General features: G+C 46.6%; 1 protein-coding gene and 1 long non-coding RNA gene across 3 annotated transcripts; both read right to left on the reverse strand.

The window, feature by feature from the left end:
• Positions 1-22,362: 22,362 nt before the first annotated feature.
• On the reverse strand, positions 22,363-23,684 carry LOC123050604 (acetylserotonin O-methyltransferase 3). Its single transcript, XM_044473373.1, has 2 exons — positions 22,911-23,684; positions 22,363-22,805 (listed from the first exon to the last, which is right to left on the reverse strand). The coding sequence occupies exons 1-2, from the start codon at positions 23,652-23,654 to the stop codon at positions 22,497-22,499; spliced, it is 1,053 nt and encodes a 350-aa protein (XP_044329308.1). The 5' UTR covers positions 23,655-23,684; the 3' UTR covers positions 22,363-22,496.
• Positions 23,685-24,668: 984 nt separating this feature from the next.
• LOC123050605 (uncharacterized) lies at positions 24,669-27,314 on the reverse strand. 2 transcript variants are annotated; one of them, XR_006423801.1, is made up of 6 exons: positions 27,125-27,314; positions 26,752-26,880; positions 26,544-26,636; positions 25,275-26,458; positions 25,096-25,167; positions 24,669-24,947 (listed from the first exon to the last, which is right to left on the reverse strand). It is a non-coding gene; the product is annotated as an uncharacterized lncRNA (long non-coding RNA). The 2 variants fall into 2 exon arrangements; XR_006423802.1 differs by having other exon boundaries at positions 26,544-26,639.
• Between the last annotated feature and the right edge of the window lie 549 nt (positions 27,315-27,863).

Raw genomic sequence — 27,863 nt, forward strand, 5'->3', positions numbered from 1 at the left:
CCTTTGGGTGATGGTCACATGACGATGTGAACTATGGGTGTTAATCACATGGTGATGTGAACTATTCATGTTAAATCACATGGCGATGTGAACTAGATTATTGACTCTAGTGCAAGTGGGAGACTGAAGGAAATATGCCCTAGAGGCAATAATAAAGTTATTATTTATTTCCTTATATCATGATAAATGTTTATTATTCATGCTAGAATTGTATTAACCGGAAACATAATACATGTGTGAATACATAGACAAACAGAGTGTCACTAGTATGCCTCTACTTGACTAGCTCGTTAATCAAAGATGGTTATGTTTCCTAGCCATAGACATAAGTTGTCATTTGATTAACGGGATCACCTCATTAGGAGAATGACGTGATTGACTTGACCCATTCCGTTAGCTTAGCACCCGATCGTTTAGTATGTTGCTATTGCTTTCTTCATGACTTATACATGTTCCTATGACTATGAGATTATGCAACTCCCGTTTACCGGAGGAACACTTTGTGTGCTACCAAACGTCACAACGTAAATGGGTGATTATAAAGGTGCTCTACAGGTGTCTCCAAAGGTACTTGTTGGGTTGGCGTATTTCGAGATTAGGATTTGTCACTCCGATTGTCGGAGAGGTATCTCTGGGCCCACTCGGTAATGCACATCACTATAAGCCTTGCAAGCATTGTGACTAATGAGTTAGTTGCGGGATGATGTATTACGGAACGAGTAAAGAGACTTGCCGGTAACGAGATTGAACTAGGTATCGAGATACCGACGATCAAATCTCGGGCAAGTAACATACCGGTGACAAAGGGAACAACGTATGTTGTTATGCGGTCTGACCGATAAAGATCTTCGTAGAATATGTGGGAGCCAATATGGGCATCCAGGTCCCGCTATTGGTTATTGACCGGAGACGTGTCTCGGTCATATCTACATAGTTCTCGAACCCGTAGGGTCCGCACGCTTAACGTTACGATGACAGTTTTATTGAGTTTTGATGTACCGAAAGAGTTCGGAGTCCCGGATTAGATCGGGGATATGACGAGGAGTCTCGAAATGGTCGAGACGTAAAAATCGATATATTGGACGACTATATTCGGACTTCGGAAAGGTTCCGAGTGATTCGGGTATTTTTCGGAGTACCGGAGAGTTACGGGAATTCGTATTGGGCCTTAATGGGCCATACGGGAAAGGAGAGAAAGGCCTCAAAAGGTGGCCGCGCCCCTCCCCTTGGTCTGGTCCGAATTGCACTAGGGAAGGGGGGCGCCTCCTTCCTTCCTTCTCTTTTTCCCTTCCCCTTTTCCTATTCCATGTGGGAGGAGGAATCCTACTAGGACTAGGGAGTCCTAGTAGGACTCCAACCTTCTGGCGCGCCCCAGGGGCTGGCCGGCCTCCCCTCCTCCATCCTTTATATACGGGGGCAGGGGGGCACCCCATAGACACAACAATTGATCCTTGAGATCTCTTAGCCGTGTGCGGTGCCCCCCTCCACCAAATTACACCTCGATAATACCGTTGCGGAGCTTAGGCGAAGCCCTGCGTCGGTGGAACATCATCATCGTCACCACGCCGTCGTGCTGACGAAACTCTCCCTCAACACTCGGCTGGATCAGAGTTCGAGGGACGTCATCGAGCTGAACGTGTGTAGAACTCGGAGGTGCCGTGCGTTCGGTACTTGATCGGTCGGATCGTGAAGACGTACGACTACATCAACCGCGTTGTGATAACGCTTCCGCTGTCGGTCTACGAGGTACGTGGACAACACTCTCCCCTCTCGTTGCTATGCATCACCATGATCTTGCGTGTGCGTAGGATTTTTTTTGAAATTACTACGTTCCCCAACAACAGAAGCTCAATGGCTCAATGATTTCAACACATGGATTCTTTTCATGTAACAGTACAACCCGACCATTGAAGATCCAATGCACAACAAGGCAGAACAAAAAAATCAAGGAAAATGTACAACAAACACTAAGAGGGGCCAACAACATAAAACAACATAACAACAGGGGCGGGAGCACTACAACCTGACCATTAGTTCTATTGATGCCGGTGAACAGGGCCTCAAGGACATGATTAGCATCCAAAATCAAGTGAAATAGAAAAATGCACGAAGCAAGAAGATTAATATTGGACTGCACGAAGCAAGAAGATTAATATTGGAAAAAAATGCACGAAGCAAGATCTATATGATGTTTAATTAAGCAAAACACTATTAGTCATAACAGAAGGAGATAAAGAAAGTCAATAACAGTTCAAAAGCATGTCATTATTTAAACTGAATATGTTTAAAATTCCTATCTGATTTAGACTAAGCAGGAGAACATCTGATACAACTAATAAAGCAAACATCCATAATTTTTTTTATTTCCAAACTTTAAAGAAAGAAGAACCAGACTATTTAAAGAGTATCTAACAGATGTGGAGCAAGTGAGCAACTGAGCATATGTCAACGAGAATTAAACCAACTGTTAGGGTGAACAACCATCATCTCCCTGAGATTTTAAATTGGGCTAACCGGTTAAGCCAACTTTTAAGTTGAATGATAGTATGATGCCAAACAGAACATGTTTGATACTGAATAATATAAACTGAATTTCAACTTGGACTATCTGATATTAGCACATACATTATTTTTTGACTTGGAATATAACAGTACCAAACCACAAGTATTCTTCAATTGGATATACAGGGGACCAAAAAACGTAACTAAAACTGCAGCAATGATATGATCCGCAATTGGACTGTACACCACGCACGCACACCTACCGAATCCAATCCAATCATTTTAATGCCCACATCGTCGCAGCTTAAAAAACCAACACAGGTGTTGGAAATATGAGCAAATTACTACGAGATTTAATCCGAATAAATAGGAAATAGATCATGACAGCAATAGCAGAGATTAAACTAATCATGCGAACTAGCATAGTAGATGAACAGATCACATCTAGGGCACATACTAGAAACATGAATTCTATCACGATCTCGAACAAGAAGGATAGAATCACATACGATGCAGCGGGTGCAGCACCGCCGGCGTTGACGTTGTCGCCCATGTCTTCGAGGATGAGGTTGCCGAGGTCGGGGAAGAAGTCGTCGTTCGCGAATTCGTCAATGCCAGCAGTCGCGCGAGTGCGCTCCCCAAAAACCTGATCGCCCCTCTCCCGTACAGGATCACGAGTGGCGGGGTACCGGAGGCCTGCTGTCCCTTCTCCCGGTGCACGCCGAAAGGAGGGATGGAGAAGACTTGCTTGGCGGCGCAATGATCTGGAACGGTGGTGAGAAACCATACGAAGCGGCGGCAGCTAGGCTAGACGTCTGCCTGACTATATAGTGCGGGCCAGGTAGGTCGTGGGAGTAAATCCCACGTCCGAGTCGTCGCAATCCAAAAGAATCGGAAACGGTTCAGTAATTAACGCGTCCGTTAATTAATAATTAATGACTCATTAATTTTCCCGAGCAGCAAAAATATAGACAACGTGCATAGCTCTGTCCTCGGCTCGGCTCAATCCTGCAACCCGCGGCGCGGCGCGTCGTGACGAGGCGAGGAGGAGGAGCGCGCGTGTAGGTCTCCTCTTCTCATGCTCATACAAGTGGTAGAAGAGCTCACCTTATAAAGAGGTGCAACTCTCTCTCAACTTATGAGGTGGGACTAAACTTTAGCCTCACTCACTCCACTCACAAGTGTGCATGAATGGGCCAAGAGAATTTCAGAATTTTAGTTGGGCTTTGGGCCAAAAGCCCACTAGCAAATTCCAACAATCCCCCACAAAGTCTCATTGGCACATTTCACCATTTGGTTCCAAAACATTGTTTATATACCGGTGCTTAGTGGAGATTGTGAAGTTGAACTTCCACTTAGAGATTTATGCTACACTAGATCACAACTTGAATAGTGGACTATGCCTTGAACTACAAGTTTTCTGCGAGACTAGTTTCACATAAATTCTTGACCGATACTGGGCTGCCGCAAGGCTTCCCCGCGGGTGGAGCGTATACGTCATACTCCAGGGCCTTTCATGAATTTATTAGAGAGCACCCAATTCTCACAGACTGCGACGTTAACAGTCAAATTCATATAGGTGTGTTCCTCAGGAGATGCTCTGCAGGACAACATCTCTGCTTACTCAAATAAGCCACTTGGAACACATTAAGATAAATACCAACCTGCCATGCAGATCAGGAGAGTATTGCATCTTCACGGAGTGGGATAATTAAAATAGGAATACTCTCCTCTCAGCTGACCAACAGCTTGTCTCCCACTTCTACTTCACGGGATCTCCGATCACATAGAGTGGGTTACCACTATGGACAACTCATGCGGTGGGTCTCAAACCCATCTCCATCGATGCATTATCTATCACATTACGTGATAGACCCTTTGTGAAGGGATCTGCCAAGTTTTTCGACGTTTGGATATAATCCAACGTAATAACTCCGGAGTTCCTCAATTTTCTGACAGATTTTAGTCTCCTCTTCACATGCCTTGAGGACTTCATATTGTCCTTAGAACTGTTTATCTTGACAATCATAGTTTGATTATCACAGTTCATCAGGATAGGGGGTATTGGTTTTTCAACCATAGGTAAGTCCATCAAGAGCTCACGAAGCCACTCTGCTTCAACAGTGGCAGTGTCTAATGCTGTGAGTTCTGCTTCCATAGTTGACCTCGTTAAGATGGTCTGCTTGCAAGACTTCCAGGAAACAGCGCCACCACCAAGTGTAAAAACATAACCACTTGTGGCCTTAATCTCATCAGCATCAGATATCCAGTTTGAGTCACTATAACCCTCCAGTACCCTTGGATACCCGGTGTAGTGAATCCCATAGCTCGCAGTGCCTTTCAAATAGCGCATAACTCTCTCAAGCGCATGCCAATGATCATCTCCCGGTTTTGACACAAACCGACTCAGCTTGCTCACAGCAAAAGAGATGTCAGGCCTCGTGGCACTCGCCAAATACATAAGCGAGCCAATAATCTGAGAATACCTCAGTTGATCTCTAGCAATCCGTCGATTCTTTCGAAGCAACACACTAGCATCATATGGAGTTGGAGAAGGCGTGCAGTCGCTATACCCAAAACGACTCAAGACCTTTTCCACATAGTGAGACTGAAGCAGTGTGATCCCACCATTCTCATCTCTCAACAGCTTGATGTTTAAGATAACATCAGCTACTCCTAGATCCTTCATCTCAAAACAGCGAGATAAGAAATCCTTAACCTCCTTGATTAAATCAAGTTTGGTTCCAAAGATCAATATGTCGTCGACATACAGACAAAGAATAACTCCTTCGCCCCCACCATGGCGATAGTACACACACTTGTCACCATCGTTTACTACAAAGCCGGCAGCAGTTAATGTTCTTTCGAACTTCTCATGCCACTCCTTAGGAGCTTGTTTAAGGCCATATAAAGACTTTAATAACTTGCACACCTTTCCTTCCTGACCAGGTACTACAAAACCATCTGGCTGATCCATGTAAATTTCCTCCTTCAACTCTCCATTGAGGAAAGCCGTCTTAACGTCCATTTGATGAACGAGAAGACCATGTGAGGCAGCCAGTGATAGTAGCACCCGAATTGTGGTCAGTCTAGCCACGGGTGAGTAAGTATCAAAGAAGTCTTCACCTTCTTTCTGGGTATAACCCTTAGCCACAAGCCGTGCCTTGTACTTTTCAATCGTACCATCAGGTCTAAGCTTCTTCTTGAACACCCACTTACATCCTACAGGTTTGCACCCATAAGGACGGTCAGTGATCTCCCAGGTTCCGTTAGCTAAGATGGAATCCATCTCGCTACGAACAGCTTCCTTCCAGTAGTCAGCATCAGGAGATGCATAGGCTTCTGAAATAGTCCTGGGTGTGTCATCCACGAGGTACACAATGAAATCATCACCAAAGGACTTTGTAGTCCTCCGTCTCTTACTCCTCACAGGAGTTCCATTGTCACCCTCAACAGGATTCTCAACGTGTTCCATCGCAATGGTGGGTTCAGGAATTACAGCGAATTCCTCACTAGATGGAGTAGGTATCTCCTGATTTGATGAACTCGACATATCCTTCATAGGAAATATGTCCTCAAAGAAAGTTGCATCATTCGACTCCATAATCGTACCAACATGCATGTCGGATACCTCAGATTTTATTATCAAAAATCTATAGCCAACGCTATGAAAAGCATAGCCCAGAAGAACACAATCCACGGTTTTTGGTCCAAGCTTGCGCTTCTTGGGAATTGGTATATTGACTTTCGCCAAACAACCCCAAGTACGTAGGTAAGAGAGTTTCAATCTTTTCCTTTCCCATTCCTCAAATGGAGTCATGGTCTTATGCTTTGTGGGAACTCGGTTTAGGACATGACACGCAGTCATTAGCGCCTCCCCCCACCATTCCTTGGAAAGACCCGATGTGTCTAACATGGTGTTAACCATATCAGTTAGAGTTCGGTTCTTTCTTTCGGCTACCCCATTTGACTGAGGTGAGTAGGGAGGCGTCCTCTCATGGATTATACCATGTTCCGCACAAAACAGATCAAATTCATTGGAAAAATACTCTCCACCACGATCGGACCTAAGCCGTTTAATTTTTCGATCAAGTTGGTTCTCTGCCTCAGCTTTATAGTTTTTGAAGAAAGTTAAAGCCTCATCTTTTGATTTCAGAAGATACACATAACAATATCTAGTGGAGTCATCAATCAACGTCATGAAGTATCTCTTTCCACCTTTTGTCAACACGCCATTCATCTCACAAAGATCAGAATGTATAAGCTCTAGTGGAGCCAAGTCTCTTGCCTCTGCAGTCTTATGGGACTTGTGAGGTTGCTTAGCTTGCACACATACTTGGCACTTGGAGCCTTTGACAGTAGAGATTTTCGGAATTAAATTCATATTGGCTAGCCGCGTCATGCAACCAAAGTTAATATGACAAAGTCGTGAATGCCAAATATCAGACTCATTATTGTGGCAAACATTATTAATAACTTTAGTGTAAATATCTGACAAAGATAGGCGGAACAAGCCTCCGCACTCATAGCCTTTTCCAACAAATTGTCCACACTTAGAAATTACAACTTTATTGGATTCTAAAACCAACTTAAAACCATCTCGACATAAACGGGAACCGCTAACGAGATTTTTATTGATGGACGGCACATGATGAACGTTCTTCAGACGCACGGTCTTCCCCGAAGTGAACTTCAGATCGACCGTACCAACATCTCGAACGATGGCATGTGACCCGTTCACCATCAGCATGGGAGAAGTCCCTGTGGCCTGATAAGAAGAAAACATGGAGGCGTCAGCACAAACATGTACATTGGCACCGGTGTCAATTAACCAATCAGGAGATTGAAATACTGAAAGGATGGTAGGAAGAATATCGTACCCAGAATCCTTCATATCAGTATCACCGATGACAACGTTAGCGGACTTCCCACTCTTCTCATGTTCGCGCTCCTCAAAACGGTTAGCACACTTCGGAGCCCAGTGATTAGGATCACCGCAGACATGGCAAAGTCCCTTCCCCTTCTTATGAGAATTCTTCTTGAAGTTGGTAGAATGTGATGGCTTGTTCTTTGTATCAAACTTGCCTTTGCCCTGAGTTTTGTTCTTGTTGTTTTTGAACTTGTTGGGCTGGAAGTTCTTCTTCTGTACCATGTGGGCACTAGAAGCTCCCTCAGCAACTCGAGCACGTGTGTCCTTTGCTCTCGCCTTCTCTTCAACATCAAGAGTACCAATGAGATCCGCAACGGAAAACTCCTGTCTCTTGTGTTTTAGGGAAGTAGCAAAATTGTTCCATGAAGGTGCAAGCTTGGCAATGATGCCTCCGGCAACAAATTTGTCCGGCAACACACACTTGAAGTACTCAAGTTCTTTTGCGAGCGACTGTATCTCATGAGCCTGCTGTACAACAGAACGCTCATCAGTCATCTTGTAGTCATAGAATTGCTCCATGACGTACAACTCGCTGCCGGCGTCCGAGGCTCCAAACTTGGCCTCGAGCGCAGCCCACATGTCCTTGTCGTTTTCAAACGACATATACGAATCCACAATGGAATCATCAAGAACACTCAGAAGGGCGCCTTTAAAGAGGGTATCGATCTTCTCAAAAGCTTCCAGTTGTGCTGGATTAAGATCGCCCTCAGGCTTGCCCTTAGTGGCGTCATAGCAGCCCATGGTCTGAAACCAGTAGACTGCTCTCATGCGCCACCTCTTATATTGCGCCCCCTTAAAGGCAGGCGGCTTCAGATGCGCAGCAAAACCACTGGGAGTAAATTGCCTATAATCAGGTTTTTGGATTGTTGAAAATATGAGCAAATTACTACGAGATTTAATCCGAATAAATAGGAAATAAATCATGACAGCAATAGCAGAGATTAAACTAATCATGCAAACTAGCATAGTAGATGAATAGATCACATCTAGGGCACATACTAGAAACATGAATTCTATCACGATCTCGAACAAGAAGGATAGAATCACATACGATGCAGCGGGTGCAGCACCGCCGGCGTTGACGTTGTCGCCCATGTCGTCGAGGATGAGGTTGCCGAGGTCGGGGAAGAAGTCGTCGTTCGCGAATTCGTCACTGCCAGCAGTCGCGCAAGTGCGCTCCACAAAAACCTGATCGCCCCTCTCCCGTACAGGATCACGAGTGGCGGGGTTCCGAAGGCCTGCTGTCCCTTCTCCCGGTGCACGCCGAAAGGAGGGATGGAGAAGACTTGCTTGGCGGCGCAATGATCTGGAACGGTGGTGAGAAACCATACGAAGCGGCGGCGGCTAGGCTAGACGTCTGCCTGACTATATAGTGCGGGCCGGGTAGGTCGTGGGAGTAAATCCCACGTCCGAGTCGTCGCGATCCAAAAGAATCGGAAACGGTTCAGTAATTAACGTGTCTGTTAATTATTAATTAATGACTCATTAATTTTCCTAAGCAGCAAAAATATAGACAACGTGCATAGCTATGTCCTCGGCTCGGCTTAATCCCGCGGCGCGACGAGGCGAGCGAGGAGGAGGAGCGCGCGTGTAGGTCTCCTCTTCTCATGCTCATACAAGTGGTAGAAGAGCTCACCTTATAAAGAGGTGCAACTCTCTCTCAACTTATGAGGTGGGACTAAACTTTAGCCTCACTCACTCCACTCACATGTGTGCATGAATGAGCCAAGAGAATTTCAGAATTTTAGTTGGGCTTTGGGCCAAAAGCCCACTAGCAAATTCCAACAACAGGCACTTCACAGCTTGAAAAACGAAATCGAGCGCGCAAACAGCTAAATTAAGCAGGTTCAAGGACGGTAGAATTCATGGCACATCTGTAACTTCCCAACATGTAACTTATCTATCAAGCAGCTGTCCCAAATAAATGTTCCCATGAACAACAAAATTACATAAAGATGCAAAAAATAAATAGGAAAGGAGGTATACGGTATACCTCACTCCCCACTAAGCTTCCAAGATATGCCACAGCCTTGACAACTGAAGATGCATTAGTATAATCTGTAACCAATAGGAACAAAGAATACATGTTGAATCACATGAAACATCAATAGAACGCATTGAAGAAGAACAAACAACTTATGAACCCAGACTGCCAAACCGGACAGTGAATCCATGGCGTACCCTTTGGCTCGTCTTGTGGTTGGATAGGGGAGAGCATCGGCCATGACCCTCCTGTCCAGCGCCAAAGAGGAGCATGGATGGGCGGTTAGTGAGGAGCATGGATGTCCACCACGGCAGTCGTCGTGCCGGGGACCTTGCCGCACGTCATTGGCATGAAGCCGTTGGTGCCATTGCGGCAGTCAAGCAGCGTGGCGCTCATGCACCCGACGCGGTTGACCCGCGGTGCCCACGCCTCCAGGGACCGTGGTGCGAACCCGCAGAGGCACACACACACAACATGCCTTTGGTCTGCTGTCTTTCTGAGCTCACCAACCATAGGCACAAAAACATATATATTGGCTGTAAGAAGAGATGGAAAAGGAATGTGGCACAGAGCAAACCAACTGCTATATACTACAGCTGAAATGTCGAAAACATGTTTTAAAGTTATCTTAGTTGGCTTTGTCGAAGGACTGGCTATCAGCTGTTTTCTTTCAGGCACTTGCAGCTTATGGAGAACTACATAAAATAATCTGCCTACTGTCAAAAGGACGAACCATCTATGTAATAGCAATCATCGGTGACTATAGGCAAGTAATTTCACAAGCACACATAGTCTAAATGCTTATGCACTCTTCGTGTGCCATGACATGAGAATCGCAACCTGATATATTGCAGATTTTAAGCGTACATAAGACAATGTGCAAAACACATACGATATGTCATTTGCATAACCAGCGCAATGGTCCATACAGCCAACCGATAGAACAACGAGTGATCACTACATACCATACTTACGAAAAGGACATAACTAACTGCATCTTGGACGATACATCAGATGGTCATTGTGTGTCGCCGGTTTATCCATCTGAACTTAGCCCCTAGAAATGCCGAAGAAAGGTATCAGATCAGAGCATAGCAAAAGCATTGAAAAATTATTATTGTTTTTTAAATACCTTTTTACTCTTCATAGTCGTGCTTGCGTTGTCCAAATAAATCTTTGCGAGCATGGCACACAGCATGTTTCCCAGCTTGCTTGCTGTTCGACAGTTCAACGTATGGTTCAATGCTTTGGCGTGTGAAACAATTACATTTTAGAACTTAGGCAAGGTTTGTCTAGTATACCTTGACTTGTCTTGTCTAGCTTCAGAGGCGGCGTCATCTTCTGTTCGGTTGTGCTCTGCATATACTAAGAAGGTAGTAATATCAACAGAATATTATCGACAACTAATGCTTAGAAGAAGCAAATAATTGTGAGTCTATGAGTGACAGCTGGGTCAGTATCCATAAAAATAGGGACCTCACAATCTGCAACAATGGTTGTTGCATCAATATACAGTAGGAAAGCACATAAGGCCAATATTTCTCCTACCAAGTCATACATATCTTCTAACAGCACAATCAGTATGGACAAACAAAGAAAATATATCAGCCTACATCATTGGCAATCAATATATACATGATAAAGGGGCGATGGACGTACACTCGATCAAATGTCAGTATGCAAGTACAAGTATTACAAAAGAGACCAAGCAGCAATGTTTCATAAAGAAGTCGCTAGATATGTCGAGCTTTTTATCGCCATCTTCAGTCTCCTTGAACATTTTGGACATCCTCTTTTTTAAGTCACTTGCTTGGTCTTCAAATCGTGAGATGGAGATACTGGTAGACGCTGTTGGAAATATGCCCTAGAGGCAATAATAAATGGTTATTATTATATTTCTTTGTTCATGATAATCGTCTATTATTCATGCTATAATTGTATTGTCCGGAAACCGTAATACATGTGTGAATACATAGACCACAACGTGTCCCTAGTAAGCCTCTAGTTAACTAGCTCGTTGATCAACAGATAGTCATGGTTTCCTGACTATGGACATTGGATGTCATTGATAACGGGATCACATCATTAGGAGAATGATGTGATGGACAAGACCCAATCCTAAGCATAGCATAAAAGATCGTGTAGTTTCGTTTGCTAGAGCTTTTCCAATGTCAAGTATCTTTTCCTTAGACCATGAGATCGTGCAACTCCCGGATACCGTAGGAGTGCTTTGGGTGTGCCAAACGTCACAACGTAACTGGGTGACTATAAAGGTGCACTACGGGTATCTCCGAAAGTGTCTGTTGGGTTGGCACGGATCGAGACTGGGATTTGTCACTCCGTGTGACGGAGAGGTATCTCTGGGCCCACTCGGTAATGCATCATCATAATGAGCTCAATGTGACTAAGGCGTTAGTCACGGGATCATGCATTGCGGTACGAGTAAAGAGACTTGCCGGTAACGAGATTGAACAAGGTATTGGGATACCGACGATCGAATCTCGGGCAAGTAACATACCGATTGACAAAGGGAATTGCATACGGATTGATTGAATCCTCGACACCGTGGTTTATCCGATGAGATCATCGTGGAACATGTGGGAGCCAACATGGGTATCCAGATCCCGCTGTTGGTTATTGACCGGAGAGGCGTCTCGGTCATGTCTGCATGTCTTCCGAACCCGTAGGGTCTACACACTTAAGGTCCGGTGACGCTAGGGTTGTAGAGATATATGTATGCGGAAACCCGAAAGTTGTTCGGAGTCCCGGATGAGATCCCGGACGTCACGAGAGGTTCCGGAATGGTCCGGAGGTGAAGAATTATATATAGGAAGTCAAGTTTCGGCCACCGGGAAAGTTTCGGGGGTTACCGGTATTGTACCGGGACCACCGGAAGGGTCCCGGGGGTCCACCGGGTGGGGCCACCTGTCCCGGAGGGTCCCGTGGGCTGAAAGTGGAAGGGAACCAGCCCCTAGTGGCCTGGGGCGCCCCCCCTTGGGCCTCCCCCCTGCGCCTAGGGTTGGGAACCCTGGGGGGGGGGAGCTTCCCCCTTGCCTTGGGGGGCAAGGCACCCCTTCCCCCCCACTTGGCCGTCGCCCCCCCTTTGGATCTGATCTCCAGGGCCGGCGCCCCCCAGGGGGCCTATATAAAGGGGGGGAGGGAGGGCAGCAACACAATAGCCTTGGGCGCCTCCCTCCTCCCCTGTTACACCTCTCCGTCTCGCAGAAGCTCGGCGTAGCCCTGCCGGACACCCGCTACATCCACCACCACGCCGTCGTGCTGCTGGATCTCCATCAACCTCTCCTTCCCCCTTGCTGGATCAAGAAGGAGGAGACGTCGCTGCACCGTACGTGTGTTGAACGCGGAGGTGCCGTCCGTTCGGCACTCGGTCATCGGTGATTTGGATCACGGCGAGTACGACTCCGTCATCCACGTTCATTGAAACGCTTCCGCTCGCGATCTACAAGGGTATGTAGATGCACTCCTTTCCCCTCGTTGCTAGTAGACTCCATAGATGCATCTTGGTGAACGTAGGAAAATTTTAAATTATGCTACGATTCCCAAACAGTGGCATCATGAGCCAGGCCTATGCGTAGTTACTATGCACGAGTAGAACACAAAGAAGTTGTGGGCGTTGAGTTTGCCAATTCTTCTTGCCGCTACTAGTCTTTTCTTGTTTCGGCGGCATTGTAGGATGAAGCGGCCCGGACCGACCTTACACGTACGCTTACGTGAGACAGGTTCCACCGATTGACATGCACTAGTTGCATAAGGTGGCTAGCGGGTGTCTGTCTCTCCTACTTTAGTCGGAACGGATTTGATGAAAAGGGTCCTTATGAAGGGTAAATAGAAATTGGCAAATCACGTTGTGGTCATACGTAGGTAAGAAACGTTCTTGCTAGAAACCTACAAACCACGTAAAAACTTGCAACAACAATTAGAGGACGTCTAACTTGTTTTTGCAGCATGTGCTATGTGATATGATATGGCCAGAAGATGTGATGAATGATATATGTGATGTATGAGATTGATCATATTCTTGTAATAGGAATCACGACTTGCATGTCGATGAGTATGACAACTGGCAGGAGCCATAGGAGTTGTCTTTATTATTTTGTATGACCTGCGTGTCATTGAATAACGCCATGTAAATTACTTTACTTTATTGCTAAACGCGTTAGCCATAGAAGTAGAAGTAATCGTTGGCGTGACGACTTCATGAAGACACAATGATGGAGATCATGATGATGGAGATCATGGTGTCATGCCGGTGACGAAGATGATCATGGTGCCCCGAAGATGGAGATCAAAGGAGCATAATGATATTGGCCATATCATGTCACTATTTGATTGCATGTGATGTTTATCATGTTTTTGCATCTTATTTGCTTAGAACGACGGTAGCAAGTAGGATGATCCCTTATAATAATTTCAAGAAAGTGTTCACCCTAACTGTGCACCGTTGCGAAGGTTCGTTGTTTCGAAGCACCACGTGATGATCGGGTGTGATAGATTCTAACATTCGAATACAACGGGTGTTGACGAGCCTAGCATGTACAGACATGGACTCGGAACACACGCAATACACTTAGGTTGACTTGACGAGCCTAGCATGTACAGACATGGCCTCGGAACACGGAGGACCGAAAGGTCGAGCATGAGTCGTATAGAAGATACGATCAACATGGAGATGTTCACCGATCTTGACTAGTCCGTCTCACGTGATGATCGGACACGGCCTAGTTGAACTCGGATCATGTTTCACTTAGATGACTAGAGGGATGTCTATCTGAGTGGGAGTTCATTAAATAATTTGATTATATGAACTTAATTATCATGAACTTAGTCTAAAATCTTTACACTATGTCTTGTAGATCAAATGGCCAACGTTGTCCTCAATTTCAACGCGTTCCTAGAGAAAACCAAGCTGAAAGATGATGGCAGCAATTATACGGACTGGGTCCGGAACCTGAGGCTCATCCTCATAGTAGCCAAGAAAGATTATGTCTTAGAAGCACCGCTAGGTGAAGCACCAATCCCTGAGAATCAAGACGTTATGAACGCTTGGCAAACACGTGCTGATGATTACTCCCTCGTTCAATGCGGCATGCTTTACAGCTTAGAACCGGGTCTCCAAAAGCGTTTTGAGAAACATGGAGCATATGAGATGTTCGAGGAGCTGAAAATGGTTTTCCAAGCTCATGCCCGGGTCGAGAGATATGATGTCTCCGACAAGTTCTTCAGCTGTAAAATGGAGGAGAACAGTTCTGTTAGTGAGCACATACTCAGAATGTCTGGGTTGCACAACCGCTTGACTCAGCTGGGAGTTAATCTCCCGGATGACGCGGTCATTGACAGAATCCTCCATTCGCTTCCACCAAGCTACAAGAGCTTCGTGATGAACTTCAATATGCAGGGGATGGAAAAGACCATCCCTGAGGTATATTGAATGCTGAAATCAGCGGAGGTGGAGATCAGAAAAGAACATCAAGTGTTGATGGTGAATAAAACCACTAAGTTCAAGAAGGGCAAGGGTAAGAAGAACTTCAAGAAGGACGGCAAGGGAGTTGCCGCGCCCGGTAAGCCAGTTGCCAGGAAGAAGTCGAAGAATGGACCCAAGCCTGAAACTGAGTGCTTTTATTGCAAGGGAAGTGGTCACTGGAAGCGGAACTGCCCCAAATATTTAGCGGACAAGAAGAAGGCCGGCAACACTCAAGGAACTACGGAATAAACGGAGACTGGCAAAGGACGAGGTGACGATGCGCGTCGGGAATGGTTCCAAGGTCGATGTGATCGCCGTTGGCACGCTACCTCTGCATCTACCCACGGGATTAGTTTTAAACCTCAATAATTGTTATTTAGTGCCAGCTTTGAGCATGAACATTGTATCTGGATCTCGTTTAATTCGAGATGGCTACTCATTTAAATCTGAGAATAATGGTTGTTCTATTTACTTGAGAGATATGTTTTATGGTCATGCCCCGCTGGTCAATGGTTTATTTTTGATGAATCTCGAACGTGATGTTACACAAGTTCATAGTGTGAATACCAAAAGATGTAAAGTTGATAACGATAGTCCCACATACTTGTGGCACTGCCGCCTTGGTCACATTGGTGTCAAGCGCATGAAGAAGCTCCATGCAGATGGACTTTTGGAGTCTCTTGATTATGAATCATTTGACACGTGCGAACCATGCCTCATGGGTAAGATGACCAAGACTCCGTTCTCCGGAACAATGGAGCGAGCAACCAACTTATTGGAAATCATACATACCGATGTGTGCGGTCCAATGAGTGTTGAGGCTCGCGGAGGATATCGTTATGTTCTCACTCTCACTGATGATTTAAGTAGATATGGGTATGTCTACCTAATGAAACACAAGTCTGAAACCTTTGAAAAGTTCAAGGAATTTCAGAGTGAGGTTGAGAATCAACGTGACAGAAAAATAAAATTCTTACGATCAGATCGTGGTGGAGAATATTTAAGTCACGAGTTTGGTGCACACTTAAGGAAATGTGGAATAGTTTCACAACTCACGCCGCCTGGAACACCTCAGAGAAATGGTGTGTCCGAACGTCGTAATCGCACTCTATTGGATATGGTGCGATCTATGATGTCTCTTACCGATTTACCGCTCTCATTTTGGGGTTATGCTTTAGAGACTGCCGCATTCACTTTAAATAGGGCTCCGTCGAAATCCGTTGAGATGACACCGTATGAATTATGGTTTGGGAAGAAACCTAAGCTGTCGTTTCTAAAAGTTTGGGGATGCGATGCTTATGTCAAGAAACTTCAACCTGAAAAGCTCGAACCCAAGTCGGAAAAATGCGTCTTCATAGGATACCCTAAGGAAACTATTGGGTATACCTTCTACCTCAGATCCGAAGGCAAGATCTTCGTTGCCAAGAACGGGTCCTTTCTGGAGAAGGAGTTTCTCTCGAAAGAATTGAGTGGGAGGAAAGTGGAACTTGATGAGGTGATAGTCACCCCTTCCGAACCGGAAAGTAGCGCAGCGCCGGAAAATGTTCCTGTGGTGCCTACACCGACTGGGGAGGAAGTTAATGATGATGATCATGAAGCTTCAGATCAAGTTACTGAACTTCGTAGGTTCACAAGGACACGTTCCGCACCAGAGTGGTACGGCAACCCTGTCCTGGAAATCATGTTGTTAGACAACGGTGAACCTTCGAACTATGAAGAAGCGATGGCGGGCCCGGATTCCGACAAATGGCTAAAAGCCATGAAATCCGAGATAGGATCCATGTATGAAAACGAAGTATGGACTTTGACTGACTTGCCCGATGATCGGCGAGCCATAGAAAACAAATGGATCTTTAAGAAGAAGACAGACGCGGATGGTAATGTGACCATCTATAAGGCTCGACTTGTCGCTAAGGGTTATCGACAAATTCAAGGGGTTGACTACGATGAGACTTTCTCACCCGTAGCGAAGCTGAAGTCAGTCCGAATCATGTTAGCAATTGCCGCATACTATGATTATGAGATATGGCAGATGGACGTCAAAACGGCATTCCTTAACGGCTTCCTTAAGGAAGAGTTGTATATGATGCAGCCGGAAGGTTTTGTCGATCCTAAGAATGCTAACAAAGTATGCAAGCTCCAGCGCTCAATCTATGGGCTGGTGCAAGCATCTCGGAGTTGGAACATTCGCTTTGATGAGATGATCAAAACGTTTGGGTTTACACAGACTTATGGAGAAGCCTGTGTTTACAAGAAAGTGAGTGGGAGCTCTGTAGCATTTCTCATATTATATGTGGATGACATATTATTGATGGGAAATGATATAGAATTCTTGGAAAGTATTAAGGCCTATTTGAATAAGTGTTTTTCAATGAAGGACCTTGGAGAAGCTGCTTATATATTAGGCATCAAGATCTATAGAGATAGATCAAGACGCCTCATTGGTCTTTCACAGAGTACATACCTTGACAAGATATTGAAGAAGTTCAGTATGGATCAGTCCAAGAAGGGGTTCTTGCCTGTATTGCAAGGTGTGCAATTGAGCACAGCTCAATGCCCGACCACGACAGAAGATATAGAAAAGATGAGTGTCATCCCCTATGCCTCGGCCATAGGGTCTATTATGTATGCCATGCTGTGTACCAGACATGATGTAAACCTTGCTGTAAGTTTGGTAGGAAGGTACCAAAGTAATCCCGGCATGGAACACTGGAAGCGGTCAAGAATATCCTGAAGTACCTGAAGAGGACTAAGGATATGTTTCTCATTTATGGAGGTGACGAAGAGCTCGTCGTAAAGGGTTACGTCGACGCTAGCTTCGACACAGATCTAGATGACTCGAAGTCATAGACCGGATACGTGTATATTTTGAATGGAGGAGCAGTAAGCTGGTGCAGTTGCAAGCAAAGCGTCGTGGCGGGATCTACATGTGAAGCGGAATACATGGCAGCCTCGGAGGCAGCACAGGAAGCAGTCTGGATGAAGGAGTTCATTACCGACCTAGGGGTGATTCCCAATGCGTCGGGCCCGATGACTCTCTTATGTGACAACGCTGGAGCCATTGCCCTTGCGAAGGAGCCCAGGTTTCACAGGAAGACCAGGCATATCAAGCGTCGCTTCAACTCCATTCGTGAAAGTGTTCAAAATGGAGACATAGAAATTTGTAAAGTACACACGGACCTGAATGTAGCAGATCCGTTGACTAAACCTCTCCCTAGGGCAAAACATGATCAACACCAGGACGCAATGGGTGTTCGATTCATCACAATGTAACTAGATTATTGACTCTAGTGCAAGTGGGAGACTGTTGGAAATATGCCCTAGAGGCAATAATAAATGGTTATTATTATATTTCTTTGTTCATGATAATCATCTATTATTCATGCTATAATTGTATTGTCCGGAAACCGTAATACATGTGTGAATACATAGACCACAACGTGTCCCTAGTAAGCCTCTAGTTAACTAGCTCGTTGATCAACAGATAGTCATGGTTTCCTGACTATGGACATTGGATGTCATTGATAACGGGATCACATCATTAGGAGAATGATGTGATGGACAAGACCCAATCCTAAGAACAGCATAAAAGATCGTGTAGTTTCGTTTGCTAGAGCTTTTCCAATGTCAAGTATCTTTTCCTTAGACCATGAGATCGTGCAACTCCCGGATACCGTAGGAGTGCTTTGGGTGTGCCAAACGTCACAACATAACTGGGTGACTATAAAGGTGCACTACGGGTATCTCCGAAAGTGTCTGTTGGGTTGGCACGGATCGAGACTGGGATTTGTCACTCCGTGTGACGGAGAGGTATCTCTGGGCCCACTCGGTAATGCATCATCATAATGAGCTCAATGTGACTAAGGCGTTAGTCACGGGATCATGCATTGCGGTACGAGTAAAGAGACTTGCCGGTAACGAGATTGAACAAGGTATTGGGATACCGACGATCGAATCTCGGGCAAGTAACATACCGATTGACAAAGGGAATTGCATACGGATTGATTGAATCCTCGACACCGTGGTTCATCCGATGAGATCATCGTGGAACATGTGGGAGCCAACATGGGTATCCAGATCCCGCTGTTGGTTATTGACCGGAGAGGCGTCTCGGTCATGTCTGCATGTCTCCCGAACCCGTAGGGTCTACACACTTAAGGTCCGGTGACGCTAGGGTTGTAGAGATATATGTATGCGGAAACCCGAAAGTTGTTCGGAGTCCCGGATGAGATCCCGGACGTCACGAGAGGTTCCGGAATGGTCCGGAGGTGAAGAATTATATATAGGAAGTCAAGTTTCGGCCACCGGGAAAGTTTCGGGGGTTACCGGTATTGTACCGGGACCACCGGAAGGGTCCCGGGGGTCCACCGGGTGGGGCCACCTGTCCCGGAGGGTCCCGTGGGCTGAAAGTGGAAGGGAACCAGCCCCTAGTGGGCTGGGGCGCCCCCCTTGGGCCTCCCCCCTGCGCCTAGGGTTGGGAACCCTAGGGGGGGGGGGGAGCTTCCCCCTTGCCTTGGGGGGCAAGGCACCCCTTCCCCCCCACTTGGCCGCCGCCCCCCTTTGGATCTGATCTCCAGGGCCGGCGCCCCCCCAGGGGGCCTATATAAAGGGGGGGAGGGCAGCAACACAACAGCCTTGGGCGCCTCCCTCCTCCCCTGTTACACCTCTCCGTCTCGCAGAAGCTCGGCGTAGCCCTGCCGGACACCCGCTACATCCACCACCACGCCGTCGTGCTGCTGGATCTCCATCAACCTCTCCTTCCCCCTTGCTGGATCAAGAAGGAGGAGACGTCGCTGCACCGTACGTGTGTTGAACGCGGAGGTGCCGTCCGTTCGGCACTCGGTCATCGGTGATTTGGATCACGGCGAGTACGACTCCGTCATCCACGTTCATTGGAACGCTTCCGCTCGCGATCTACAAGGGTATGTAGATGCACTCCTTTCCCCTCGTTGCTAGTAGACTCCATAGATGCATCTTGGTGAACGTAGGAAAATTTTAAATTATGCTACGATTCCCAAACAGACGCGACACCAAGTACTCACCTTACTTGGATGACTCGGTTTCCTGGCATACAATGCTGCAAAAACAAAGATCAGCAGAGAGAGAGAGACCCTTGCAGGTTAGCCAAAAATTCATTGTTTGTCACCTACATTCATTGTTTCAGATTTCTTATCACAGCAGGACTACTCTCTGAAGAAAGATTGAGTTTTCTTCTCAGACCACGGCTATGCTATCTCTCTCCCAAATTAAGGGATGGAGCAGCAAATACTCATATTCTCATGGGAAAGAAGAAGACACGAAAAGAGAAAAAGGAGTGAGGAATTTTTACCAGCGCCACAAGGCTCGCAAATCTGCGTCGCCCTCCGCCAACAACAGCGCCAAGATGTCCGCCTCCTTGTCCTGGCCGCGGTTATCTTGTGGATGGCGCCCATGGATTTGAAGTGGGGTGACTTGAGAATCCCCTCCCTTGATATGGCTTGCTGTTCCCTTTTGAAGTTTGTCCATGGAGAAGAGAAGCTTCATGAGCATACACACACACAAAAAAAAGATAAGAGAAGGGGGCTCTGGAAAGTAAAACAGCAATGGGGATGGGGGTGCTTACCCGAGCTAGGAGCCGTGGAGGCGGAGGTTGTTGGCCCAGCACCGCACCGGAGCAGACGACGGCGAGCTCGACCATGTGCGGGCCGTGGTGGTCGTCCTCCCGTCGCGCGAGGTGACTGGGAAGCGGCAGCTCGAGCGGCAGATCCTCGATGGCGAGCGGCAGAGAGAGGCGAACGACGGGAAGGGGGACGAACGGTGGTGAGAGCAGGAGCGGTGAGGCTGGTGGCTAGGGTTAGGGTTTGGAGAGGAGGGAGAGAGAGAGAGGGAGAGAGGAGGCGGGAGGAAGAGGAGAGGGGCGGCGCGAAGTCGTGGATATGTGACCGGGCGAGCGGCGACGGCGGCGGTGGCAGGGCAGGGAGGCGGGCGCGGGAGGGAGAGAGGGAGGCGATTGGGCAGCGAGCATTGGAGGAGAGAGGCCACGAGGATTGGGCAGCGGTTAGGGTCGAGACCGGCGCATACTGTCCCACCCTTGTTAGTATTGGATATTTTCCCAACCAGGCGAAATGTCGAAAATGCCCTCGGCGGGCTCTGGGAATTACCCGCGGTGGCACGAGATCTTTACAACGGGAGGTAACTACTCGTTGCTACAGGGGGCGGGGATTCGATCCGACGGCCGACGTCCTCCCACCGCTCGATCGGACGGCTGAAATCGCATCAAGGGAATCGATCGGACGGCCGAGAGGCCCAAATCGCTGAGGAGCCAGGGATTCCGATCGTAGTCGTTTTTCTGGATGCTCTTCCAACATGCAGAGCCTTGCTCAAATAGCATTTTTTTTTTGTTAATCATTTGAGGTAACAAAATGATACTGTAGATGGCAAAAAATAAATAAAGGAACATTCATCCACGACGCTATGGGCCACATAATGGTCCGCCAATACGTGGAAAGCACTTAGTAGAGAATGATCAGCGTGTATTCCGCAAAAAAGAAAAAGAAAAAGAAAATGATCAGCGTGACGATGATGGAAGAATGGCTGACTGACTGGCTAGGTTACTACCGGAGATGGCCACACCCCGGCTGAAATTCCCGAGGAGAGAGATTCGTTAGACAAAAATCCGTAAAAGCCCGATAATAATCCATGCGTCAAGGATTATTGGTTACTACTGTATGATTGTAGTCTCTATCTCTACGACTACTCACAGTGGGAGTAACATAGATGGTAACATCATACTTATCTAGGCAAAATAGATGATGTGGCATGTAATCAATGAAGAAAGAGAGGCATGTGGTAACATAGCTAGTTACTATAACATCACACATATCAAGAAAAGATGAGTCTACAACGTAATAAATGAAGTGATGCATGGCACAACACATATGTTACTACCCACTGTGAATGTAGTAACATAGACTAGTAACATATGCATGTTACTACTCTAAGTTACTTCCCACTGTGACTAGTCTACTACTACTTAAAATAAACGTAAGGTTTCTATTTCACCTTTCTTTCCATCACCCCTTCGTCCAACCTTCCTTGTATGATAATAAATTAACTTAATTTATTCATCTTCTGAACCAGTTTCACTATAATTTACTTACCAAACTTCAGATCAAAATCTAAGGTAATTCATGGGCAGAATTTGATGAGCATTTATTTACACAATCACATTATTATAGACAGTTAAATCACAAGCCGACGTATTAGAAGATTTATGTCTCGTTGCAACGCACGAGCATTGTTCTAGTACCAGTTTTATTTTCCCAAGGAATCCCCAAAAAGTAGCACACACTACAGATTACGTCTTTTAGCAGAAAGAAAATTCTCCGACTGTCTTACGGTTACAGGCAGGGACACTACTGATGATTTTCTAACCTCTAGAAAACACGAACATGAAACTTCAAAAAAAAAGAAAAACACGAAACATGAAGGAGGACTCAAAACATTATTGTGTAAATAGTCTGCTAGTGCAAGACATTATTCGATCGACAGCATGAACCACACCAAACCATACATGCTGCTTATTTATCTTATTTATTTCTGTTTTGGCAGGCACACATTCAAGGGTAGACTTCAATGATGGACCGATATCCAAGCATCGGAGTGATCTTGTAGTCCTTGAAGCCGGCCTCGAAGAAGATCTTCCTCCACTGATGCTCGTCTCGATCCGTCCCGTCAACGCGCATCATGAAGACATCATATAGAACCTGCATCTCCCTAAGAAGAACTTCGTCCCGCGACACACCGGAGCCTATCACGACGTCGATGATTATCACCTTCCCTCCGGCGCTTCTACCGGTTGTTATGGCGTCTTTGCACCGTCGTAGCACCTTGACGGCATCTTCGTCTTGCCACAAGCACATAACCCACTGGAGAAACGGAAGAAGACACACACGTGTGTATGTAATAGTTGAACGACCCCCACAAAAAAAGTTGAAGGAAGAAAGAAGACACAGTGTCCTACGTGTACGTACCTTGAGTAGAACAACGTCGGCAGGTGGCACGTACTCAAACAAATCGCCGGCCGCAAACTGGACGTTTTCAATGGCAGGTGCCCCTGCGATCGCGTGTGGGAGATCAAGCACGATGCACTTGATGTGGGGGAACGCTTTGCAGATGGCTTCCGCTGCGGCACCATGGGCACCACCGGCGTCGACGAGGGAGCTCACGCCCTCGAAGATGCCGCGGTGCTCCTTGAGGGCAACCTCCATGACGAGGCGGCTGTCGGCGGCCACGCCGACGTTGTACTCCCCGCGCGTATCCATCCTTGCTACCATTTCATCTCGCGTGCACCCGTGCACCACCTCGAAGAGCGTGCGAGCTGACGCGTGCTCGTCGGTGAACCACTCCGCTATGCCGCAGAGAGCGGTCACGTACGACGGGTCCAAAAACAGACGCACGATGGGAGACTGGTTGTAGTCCCCGACGAGGAGGCGGGAGACCGGGGTGAGCTTGTAGCGCACGTCGTTGGCATCGGCGTGGCGGCCTTGATCGACAGAGAAGATGCCGAAGGTGACGAGGACGCGCATGAGCCGACGGAGGTGGGAAAGCTTCGTCGGTTGGATCCCGGTCTCGGTGGCAACCTCGGGCAAGGTGGCGGCACCTCCACGGCGGTGGATGGCGTCGGAGATGCGTAGGTCCACGGCGGCCTTGAGCGCCGCGGACCTGACAAACGCCATGGCGTGGTGGTAGAGCTCAAGCTGAGCTTGGAGCGCCATGATATATTTTGTGTGCCAAGAACTCTGCTATGCTCCTCAGGTACTTATAGACTTGTACAATAGTACAAGCCTTGCGTGTAGGAGTGTCTAGCTAGCTAGGAAAATGATTGCGCAACGACCATGCATGCATGCATGATCTATCTACCTGGATCTGGATGCATGTGTCTTTCGGGACTCTGGACGTGGACATACTGGCACGTCGGAGACACGCGCGTGCCTTTCGGCCGCTCCAGCCTACACCGCCGATCATCCGCGCCTCAAGGTGGACCGATGAACTCAATCTTTGTGTGAGTCCTACCTCATCCCTTCCTTTTTCTGAGCGGTTGGATCTGTTTTTTTCATCCACTAGTAAGCATGCACGTGCACGCACGTATGCAGCGCTGCTATGCACACGATGCCATCGGACGATTCATGCACGACATCACATATCAAGTGGTTCATGCATATCATCGAGCGCATATCAACGGCTGTATGGCCCATCGTGCCGCTGTCGTGCATGCATTCGTCGTCCGCAGAGCAGTTTCCGCACGTATGAATCAAAGCAACCTATGAAATTCATGTGGGTATTAAATCTGAATTCATATTGAAACTAATTAACCTCCATGTTGCGGAAGCTCGCCTGGGTGAAATGAAGCGTACTGTATCCTACTCCCTCCATTCACAAATATAAGATGTTTTGGATATTTCAATATAGACTATATACGGGCTAAAATGAGTGAACAAACACACTAAGATGTGTCTATATATATATCTAATCCATAGAAAAGTTAGAACATCTTATATTTTTGAATAGAGGGAGTGTTAAGCGTGTACGTGCGTTGCCTCGATCAAAGCATTCTAAATTAATATTCTAGAAATTTGGTGAGGGGTGGCAGTGGGGGTAGAATATGTATAGTGTGTGACGAACCCCTCGTTTCTCATGAAGTTTAATACAATACTCGTGACTTATCTTTGATGATTTCATGTGAAGTTTTAGTAGACAAGGAAATCCCAAACCAAGAAATCACAGTCGTATAGTAAAGAATGGACGGTGTCTAATATCTTGTGTGAACTTGAGAGGATGTATAATAGGTATAGTCATTATCCAAGTGAACATGATAGAGATGCAAACTTTGAATAAAGATATTAATAAAAAGTAGTTGTAACTCATTCTCTCTTGGGTTCAGCGTACATGTTATGTTCATAAGTTGAATTGCTGGACTCGAATACAACGCCATCCGGGGAGTCAGTGGGATAGAAGAGTCCGCTAGTGGTGAAGACCATTTTGTCCCCATTCTGAATTTCTCTCATCACCTGTAGTGTGACATTTGTGAAAAAATGAAGGGAATTTAACATTTCTGTATGACATACATGGTATGTGAAATTAGTTCTATGAAGATTAAACACGAATTAAACTTGTCATATCAACAACTCAACTGTGGAGAACTGATGATGGGCATACCTTTCCCCGATTGACATGTTCGAATTGTTGTCAGTGATAGGACCAAATGCACGGGCAAATTCTTGTCAACAACTGTAAATAAAAAAGAGAGAAAATAAACTCACCTGATTGAGCAACGCACGACCAAGAATACAAATGCAAAGGCAGTGCCGGGACTGTGGGGGGCAAGTGTACATTACTTGATTCAGTATGAAAATACATTAGACATGGATACAAACAAGGCTCTGCCATAGTTCTTCACAACATACTGCATCGCATGAGCTTCAGTTGTTTTATGTCTGCTATTTTGGATTGCCAGAGTTCATGTTTCCCTCCAACCTGCATGAGCAAAAAATGTAGGCCTCATCAGTATAGAGGACAACTCTAGAGCTAATGGAACTGCATAACCTCCATATATCTGCATCAGGCTTTTTTCCCCTCAAATATCTGCATCGGCCTTTTGTTTTTTGCTCAAATATCTGCATCAGGCTTCACTATCAAATACTCGGTAGAAGTTGAAACCGAGCTTAACCATTATGCAAAAAAAAAAAACACAGTTCAGGAAATACATCGCGCCCTTGTCGACAGTACGCAAGAATCATACCTGAACACTACATGAAGACATGGTGAGAGAAGCTGTTACATGTGAGAGTTGTAGACAAGAAAACAGCTAGCTATTCCTATTGTACAGATTTGGAAGTCTTAGGATGTGGTAAAATTCTAGGTAAGCAGGTTAGCCCTGTCATACTTGTCATTTGGATCAAGATGTTTGTTATACATCTCTGACCTCCTCCTCAGTCCATCAGTTAAAGAGCAAATCATGCAAGGCTTTATTTATAAGCAAGGCACATACTTGTTTCACGCAAGTCAACTGCTCACGTACATGTTAAAAATGAGCTCATAAGCTTTATTGCCATTGCACCTACTGAAGAGTCTAGGCTGTACTATCCCCGCGAACAGCAATAGTGGGAATCAGGCAACAGTTCAGAACATGCATATAATTAATTTCCCTGCATGTACAAAGAAAAATCAGCCACGGCAGCGGGGTGGCAGTATTGGCAGGGAGTCAAAATCATGATAGGCACAGAGTGGAGGGCAGGAGCGTCGGCTGTAGGGGTGTGGCGAATGAGTCCGTGGGGCAGCAGTCGAGCATCGAAGCGGCGGACGGTGATGGCAACCTGCGCTCCAGGAGAGGCCAGCGAGTAGCAGCTGTCGATGCCAACTGCATTGCCTCATTTGTGTACAAAAAGAAAAGGAAAAACTGCATTCTTCACCATCCTCAGTGTTGGAGTGCGGCCGGTGCCAATCGACCTGCGAGTAACAGCGAGGGGGCTTCAGGGCTGCCCGCGCTGCTGGAGGAATTAAGAATCAGTTCTACGCCGTTCTGCAAATCACCAGAGCAATTTAGAATCCATCATCCAGAAATTGCTTTAGAAGGCATGCAAGAAGAAAGGGAATGGTATCCGTACCATGGATGGATCGGCCTGGGCCTTCTTCAAGAGTTGAGCGCTGAACGTCCTGATGATTGGGCGATTGATCCCTGCCGGGCCAGTAGATGGATCCTGCTATTGCAGCGAACAAGACGGGATTCAGTTCGGGACGAAGAAAGGACAAAGAATGGAAGAAAGAAAAACAGGATGAGCATTCGATCCTTCATCCTTGCGTTGGTTTTCTTACCCATCGAGGACCTGGCCGTGGCGTGGATGATGTTGCCAATGTCCCCGAGCACGTGCATGTTTCCTACCGCACCAGGTTGGCCGACGCCGGTGGTGGCGTCCTTGAGCTTCCCTGCTGGTACCGCGACACCTGAATATCACCAAAGAGAAACATGAGTAAACATCAAGGAGTTGCTTGTTTGACGCACGAATCCGGCAAGAAACTCGCTCGCGTAAGATTTCCCTGGTTGGATACGTAGATAAAAATCCGATCTTGGGAAATTAGAGTCTTATGAACAACATAGCGTGACCAAGTCGAGAGCCACTACAGCGGTGTTCTCGACACGGTGCAGTGAGGAAGATAGATTCGACGGGTAGGCGGATGTGTGGCTCACCACTGTTGGCCGCCGGCTGCGGTGCCCATTGTTTCGGTTCCTAACGAAACATGGCGGAGCGGCGACGTTCGATTCCTCCAATCCAGGATGCATCGCGTCGCGTGGGCGTGGAGAGAGAGGGAGAAGCGGAGGAGTGGTTGGTGATGACTCCGTACGGCGGCGTGCGTCCCTCCTTGGGGAGTGGTAGGGATTTTTGGTAGGGGAGGAATTAACATGGAGGGATTAGCGTGATTGGTGGGATTAGCGGGAGGCAGCGCGTGGAATATTCCTCCATCGGTGGAGTGCGTTCAGCCATTCTAAATTGCTAACCACACATTTGACTCGGGATTAAATAGATCGTAACCATTAGATTTTATTCGGTGGGTCTAATCTAGCGGTGCTAATCAGCCTGGGTACATTTGTTGTGTGGCTTTATAAAAGAAATAGTTCAATTGTTTAATAGTAGTATAGAAGTATAGATATAGATCCTTCTGCATGCATGCAACCCGCACCGCAAGCATTCACCGGAGCCTGCCATGTGGCGTGGAGCGTGGCAAGAGAATTGTTAAAAAAAAGGGGGAAATAAAGTACAGAAATATAGGGTCAAAAGAAATAAAACATGGATCTCAATGTAGGTCCGTTGGCTATATACTTAAATCGATTGAACAGTTTTTATATTTCTCAGCCGACGACTATGAAATAGGAAACATCCAATTTATACATGTCATCTTTCGACCAACAATTTGATATTTTTTTAATA

This window comes from Triticum aestivum, chromosome 2D (genome assembly GCF_018294505.1).
Source record: "Triticum aestivum cultivar Chinese Spring chromosome 2D, IWGSC CS RefSeq v2.1, whole genome shotgun sequence".
NCBI classification, from domain to species: Eukaryota; Viridiplantae; Streptophyta; class Magnoliopsida; order Poales; family Poaceae; genus Triticum; species Triticum aestivum.

Excerpts from the sequence above, each read along its gene's own strand:
- LOC123050604 (XM_044473373.1), bottom strand. The coding sequence starts at position 23,654 with ATGGCGCTCCAAGCTCAGCTTGAGCTCTACCACCACGCCATGGCGTTT. Across the intron at positions 22,806-22,910 it reads CCGACGTTGTTCTACTCAAG|TGGGTTATGTGCTTGTGGCA; the intron begins GTACGTACACGT and ends CCGTTTCTCCAG.